The sequence below is a fragment of the Amblyomma mixtum genome, chromosome 9, assembly GCF_055824585.1.
Source record: "Amblyomma mixtum isolate Tamu chromosome 9, ASM5582458v1, whole genome shotgun sequence".
NCBI lineage: Eukaryota > Metazoa > Arthropoda > Arachnida > Ixodida > Ixodidae > Amblyomma > Amblyomma mixtum.
The window spans coordinates 72612871-72619369 of record NC_143020.1 but is presented as its reverse complement, the minus strand read 5'-3'; the positions used below and the strand labels follow the sequence as shown (position 1 = coordinate 72619369).

General features: G+C 48.1%; 1 protein-coding gene across 1 annotated transcript; it reads left to right on the top strand.

Annotated features, from left to right (window-relative positions):
* The first annotated feature begins 2065 nt into the window (after positions 1–2065).
* LOC149329692 (TNF receptor-associated factor 3-like) lies at positions 2066–6218 on the top strand. Its single transcript, XM_089559583.1, has 2 exons — positions 2066–2509; positions 4914–6218. The coding sequence occupies exons 1-2, from the start codon at positions 2225–2227 to the stop codon at positions 6042–6044; spliced, it is 1416 nt and encodes a 471-aa protein (XP_089415709.1). The 5' UTR covers positions 2066–2224; the 3' UTR covers positions 6045–6218.
* Positions 6219–6499: the final 281 nt, after the last annotated feature.

The window sequence follows — 6499 nt, the reverse complement described above, 5'->3', positions numbered from 1 at the left end:
CGAAGAAGTTCCCTTCCACTGAGAGTCATTCTGAGTCACTCCTTGTAAATAATATAAATAAGTGTACAAAGTTTTCGTCGCCTTCCTCCTAACCCAGTCTCCCATCCTCCTCGTCCCATCTCCGGTCCGGCCATGCTACCCGGGTCGCAACAGCGTCCATGCGACAAGCATGCGCCATCGCTCCTTCCATCCAGGCCCAGCCATACTGATGGAAAAAGTAACTGTACAGCGTTCAAAGGATCTTCCCAGGTGAAGAAAAATTTTTCCGACTCTTGGGCTCGAACCCGTGACAACCACCTCTCCCGGGAAAGTCGCTTTACACCTGAGCTGATCAGGAAGTTTAGCAGAAAGCAGAGCGAGGTCGAGTCGGTTCGCATCCTGCAGTTGGCACAGTGTTAGTCCAGTCATCTAAGGGAAAATCCGCAAGGTGCGAAAGCTGCATAACTCTCGTTTGTAGCCATGAGCGCCATGCAAGAACAGCACATGCAAAATAACGCACAAAAACAGCACGGTTACGAAGCAGCACAGCGAAAAAAACACCATGCTTCAAAACAGCGTACAAAAAGAGCAGAGCCACAAAACAGCACAGGGAAAAACACCATGATTCCACAACAGCGCAGCGAAAAAACGGCACTCGCAAAAAAAAACAGTATGCGTCAAACAGCGCGCGAAAAACCAGCACACGTCAAAACATCACTCCAGAAAACACAGCACAGAGACAGAACAGCAAAGGGGAAAACTTCACGAGAACAAAACAGCGCAGAGCAGTACGGTGCAGCAATGCTTGAACGGTGCATATGTAAGAATTAGTGGTTATGCAGCCCTCGCTTGTTTAGCTTCAATGATTAAGCTTTTGTCTGTATTACGCAAAGATTTGGTCGACTGAAAGAGAAATTTCTCGGAAATCCGCCTGCATTTTTTTTTTCGCTTTCGCTTCCACTCTCTAGCCTCCCATTGCTGGGTAAACTTTTGTAAACTGATGTTCACAGTTTATGGTGTTTTTAAACAGTAAGAATCAGCTCACCTCTGCCAGAATTACTACAGCCTCATTTCAGCTTTTAATAAGTTGCATCATGTAACTCCCGAACTCACTGGTCAAGAGAGTGGAACATGGTTTCACATTTTGAGCTGACGTGTGACTTTTGCTTGCTTTACATGAAAATGAACGCAGTTTACCGGACGCAGAGGCAACAACTTCATGCGGTGCAATAGCATCGCCTGACTACCCTCGGTTCCCATGGCAAGGAACCCTCTGGGGGAGTGAAGTACTCTGCAATGGCGTCTCGAATTCTCGTGGCATCTGAAGCTTAGCGGCTGCCATTGCCAGTACTCTGATGGTTTATGTGCGCTGCGGTCTGCCTCCAGCCGCCTTCTTGGGTAACGTCACCACTGATCCGTTCATTATAATCATTCCGGCAATAGGCACTGTCAGAGAGCAGAATACTATGCAGGCACACCGCCGCACTAACCACGTCCGTTAGCAACTTCACGTCGCTTCCCGAAAAACAGCGCCACCGGGAGAACAAAATTCCAAACCCGTTCTCAAAGCAATGGCGTGCCATTGGCAGCCTATAGTTAAATGCCCTTTTTGTGTCATTCTGTTGCCTGAAGGGGTAAGGGCGCATTAAGTAGGGCTGCGGGGAAAATGCTGCCTCTCCCACGATGCCGACGCCGTGGATGCCGTGAAACGGATGAGGCTGCGAAGAGAAAGGCGCGGACGGAATGCCGACGGCCCGCGGGTCCGCGATCGTTCTGCGCATGCTCCGAAGAGAGCCGGCGACGGTGCGCGGGGCCGCAGTACGCAGGGGTTCTGTAAGCATTCAAGTCTCCCACTATCTCCGGCGCCTAGCGCCAGCTAGGCGATATCACGAGAGCTAGAAGGTGGGAACCACGGCTACCTGGATCGGCGCGCGCGCGTGACCTGAGCGGCCGCGTGAAAACGGAGACTGGACTGGAGAGAGGGCGGCAGAGAGAAAGAGGGGAGCAGCAGAGAGAGCGACTCCGACCGTCATGTGATGGAGATCATGTATCCGAGAATTGCCTTGAATAAACGTGTTCAGTTGGAACGGGTGTGATCGATCAAGGCGACCAGCGACTGACAGTTCCCATTTCGTCTGGCGCAGCGTAAGCGGCGTAGCGTGACTGACCGCGAGCGACGCTTGCCAGCGCGCCCAGCTCGTCAGAAACCAGGTGCAACCGGCGCGAAGGACGTACGCGGCGAACGATGGCTCCCCCAAGCTCGCGGTACACGCTGGTGGGATTCTCCCCGCAGCTCGACTGGAGGCCCCTGACTTTCCTCAAGCCTATTCCAGCCAACTTTGTATGCAGCACCTGCGGTCTGGTGCGAAAGAGGACCGCTCTGCTACCCTGCATGCACGTGTTGTGCGAGTGTTGCTACGACCACTGCAGCCAGGACGGGATGCAGGAATGTCCACTGGACGGCAACCACTTCGATGAGGAGGACGTCGGTCTGTTGGACTTCACTGCTGACGATTTGCTGAGAAGAGAGGTAACTACGGGAAGGGGCTTTTTTTTTTCTTTTCGTTTGCGCCTTGCGGCTTGCTGCGCAGTATCTCCCGCATGTGTACACATTTCACATGAATCGGAGGACAAAATGAAACTGTAATGCAATGAAATAGCCGTGTAAAATATTAATATTGTTGCGGAGCCCCTTTATCGGCGACGTAATGTACTGCTAGGAAGGAATGGTACCGTGTGTCCCAAAAATGACTGATGGATTTTAAAAATCAATAAAAAAAAGACGGAATGAGATAGAATTGCATTGTTTGCGGCCTTACGCTTAGGAAATCAGGGAATTTTATCGGTATGGTTCTCAGACGAAGCGTATTCTCACCTGGATGGCTACGTCAACAAGTAGAACTCGCCATTTTGGGGAGTGAAAATCCGCATATCGCTGAACCATCATTCCTGCATTCACAAAAATTATTGGTATGGGCTGCGGTTTCCTCAAAAGGAATAATAGGGCCATTTTTTTAGAGCAACCGGTAAATGCTGTACGATATCTTGGGATACTGGAAGAATTTGTGGCGATTCATACCGCTTTGGAGGACCCTCCGAACGCCTCCTGGTTCATGCAAGATGGCGCTCGTCCACACCGAACGCGTCCAGTATTTCTTGAACGAACATTTCAGTGCGCATGTGATTGCCTTGGATTACGACAAGCATACAGGAAGTGGCATGGCCTCCTTATTCGCCAGACTTGACACCCTGCGACTTTTTTCTTTTGGGGGTACCTGAAAGATTTGGTTTACCACCAAATTCCACAAACGATTGCGGCGCTGAAGCAGCAAATCTGTACGGCATGTGAGACAATTCCAAGTGACATGTTACAACGGGTGTCTGGGAACTTTAGCCGCAGACTGCGCCATGTCGTCGCAGCATCTGGTGGTTACGTTGAAAATGTCATTCTTTAGTTTTTTGCAACGGTCCTAGCAAAATTTTCATACAGGTGTTTTATTTTTCATTGCTACCAGCGCCACCTGTTGGTGGAAATGTAAACTAAACTTAAATTTTCAAGGGATGAAATTCCTGATTTCCTAAGCGTAAGGCCGCAAACAATACAATTCTATCTCATTCCGTCTATTTTTCTACTTGATTTTTTAAAATCCTTCAGACATTTTTGGTACACACGGTATCTAACATGAAGCGTAACATAAAACAGCCGTTGCCTTTCAGTGGATGTGGCGCCCGGCAGCTGACCCGAAAGAGGAGAGTCCGATCCCGGCCGCGGCGGTCGAATTTCGATGGAGGTGGTATTCTAGAGTCCCGTGTACTGTGCGATGTGAGTGCACGTCAATGAGCACTAGGTGGTCAAATTCCCGGACCTCTCCACTACAGCGTCCCACATAGCCTCAGACGCTTGGGGACGTTAAATCCCGATAAAACATATTCGTAAATTAATGAGGCTGCCCACAGCTTAAAAATTCGAAATCCGAGGCACCTTTTGCAGTATCTCAGCTGGAAAATATATCCGTCGCTATCCTAACTGCAGGGCTCTATAGAGCCGCTGTGACAGATACGTTGCACTGATCAGCCCTGATATGGTGAGAGGAAAACTTCGCCTCAGCCTCTGCTCGAGATGGTATGCGTGGTGTATTGGTGAGCTCCGGAAGAAACCCGGTCGTATCGAACTTCTCCTCGTAAACTATTACGTCTCTATAATTTTTGAAGCATGGAATTACGGTATTAGCTGATGGTGCGCCTCGAATGTTGAGCTGAGAGGTGGTGCCAGCCTGCTTCAATAAAGGGCACAATTTGTGAATAAGGTGTCTGCAGGCTATAGCTCGGTTTAACCACTGTGTGTACTCACGCAAGAAACATGATACCGAGATTTCAGAGGATCATCCCCTTTTTACCAGTTTACCTTTCGAAGGAGAGAAGAAGAGTTTCTCAATAAGTTTTGCATTACTTTATCGTGTTTCCAACGTAGTCATAGAGCCAAAAGCGGAGCCATAGTTATCTGGCACAGCTGGGAGCGTTTAGTGTTTCTTTGGTTAGCACGTGACTAAATGTAGGGTAGCGCCTTGCGTTTCAGTCACCTACGGCCGACGTCTTCTTGTTTCTGCCTTCGCCGGATGTGCAAAGGCAGCGCATCTTGCTTTGCTTGTACGGAAATCACTCCTCTTAGATTTAAAGTTCGCATGCCGTTCTACCGTGGGTGTCTGAAGCCGCCGCTGTGACGTTGTCCTGCAGCTATATTTTTGTCATTTGATTTGCGTGCTCAAACTGATCGAGATATACGATGCACATTAAGTGTACAAAGGAAATTTAACATGTGACTGCCAGGCTAAATGTTTGTGACAAGAAGCGTTTAATTTATCAAAATCAATTCAAGGAAGAAAAATCACATATTCGCAACGTGTCTCAAAGCGACTTATCTTGTCTCCTTACAGGTCAGGTGCTGGAATGAAGGTAGCGGCTGCCAGTATGGGACAGCTGCTTCAGGGATCGTCCGGCATTTCCTGCGGGAATGTGAACACCGCTCCGTCCGTTGTCCCAAGTGCTCGGCCACCGTCCTTTGCAGAGACGTGTGCGAGCATCTCCGGTCGGCCTCTTGCAACACTTCGACATCCATGGCATCCGAATCCGAAGTTCCACCGGCTCAAGCGGAGGAGGCCGCATCGTTGACTTCTTTCAGAGAAGCCTTTCAAAGGCAGGCGGGTCAAATCACAGCATATCTGAGGCCGATGGCTGCAGATATCAGCACGCATGGGGACCGATTAAGCGAAATCTCTCACGGCATAAACACGCTAAAGGAGACACTGTGTCAAGAACTGACGTCTTTAAAAGGACAGAACCACGACGAAATAACGTCGTCCAATGCTGAACTGAAAGAATGCTTCGCGACATGCAGCGGTACAGTTAGCACTTTATTGAAAACTATAGAAAGCGTAGAAAAAAATCTGAACGATAAATTCAGCGGAACTCGAGACGACTTGGCGCAGATTGCAGCTAGCATTGAACAAGTCAAGGCTGAATTGAAGGAAAGCGTTCAAAAAATACTGCAACCCGTCCCCAGTATGAGTGGAGAGAGTCCACAACAGACGCCGTGCGAGTTTAATGTAAGAAGAGTCAAATTTCTCCAAGACAAGGCAATGCAGATTGGCAGGGCTGAGTATAAAAGCCAGAAGGTGTACCTGTGCGGCTACTGCATGTCTCCTGGAGTCAGGTTCTATTGTTTGGGGAAATCTGTATGGCTGCACTTCAAGTACACCCTGCACAAGGGCGACATGGACGACGAAGTCCAGTGGCCTTTCAAGCACAAGGTCAGGATGAGCGTAATTCATCCCAGAGGAGGGGCAGACCTTGTGCGGGAAGTTAAAGCAGACCCATTTCACCTGGGTAACCAAAAGCCAACAACATCAAACAACGAGACTTGTTACTGTTATCCTGGCATTATACCCCAACATCTCATCCGTGGCGGGTACGTAGATAATGATCAGCTTCGGATAAAGTTGGAACTGCTGCCCCGAACCAAACTTCAGCGCGGACACGGGCCATCCCTTATAACTTCGTGTCTGTGAAAGCCCTTGTACGCTCATTTCTTTCTTCAGTTCTTTAGGGTGTCAATTTACGTTAGGTAGAATTTCCTCTGAAAACCTTTTTATGAAGACTCCTTTCCCTACAGCTGTGATTACAAAAATAGACACACTGCACAAAAATAGCTTCTAACTTTTTTTTTATTTATGACCCTCAGATGTCCCCTACCGTGATATGTAAAGTATAAAAAAATAAATATTACTTTTCTTTCGACTGTGAATGCTTCGTGTTTCTCAAAACAGTTCGTAAAACAACAGTAACAGCTTTTTAGCTCCATTTCTGATTTTATCGTTTTTGTGTGAAAAATAAAAGCCGTCCTTGATTTCCAATTCAAGCACGAATCTAATCTTTATGTCCAACAAGGCATAATGGTTGCGACTTTGTCATAATCTTGGTAAGTATTATCTATTTATTTAAAGGTACTGCCAATCCAATCCAG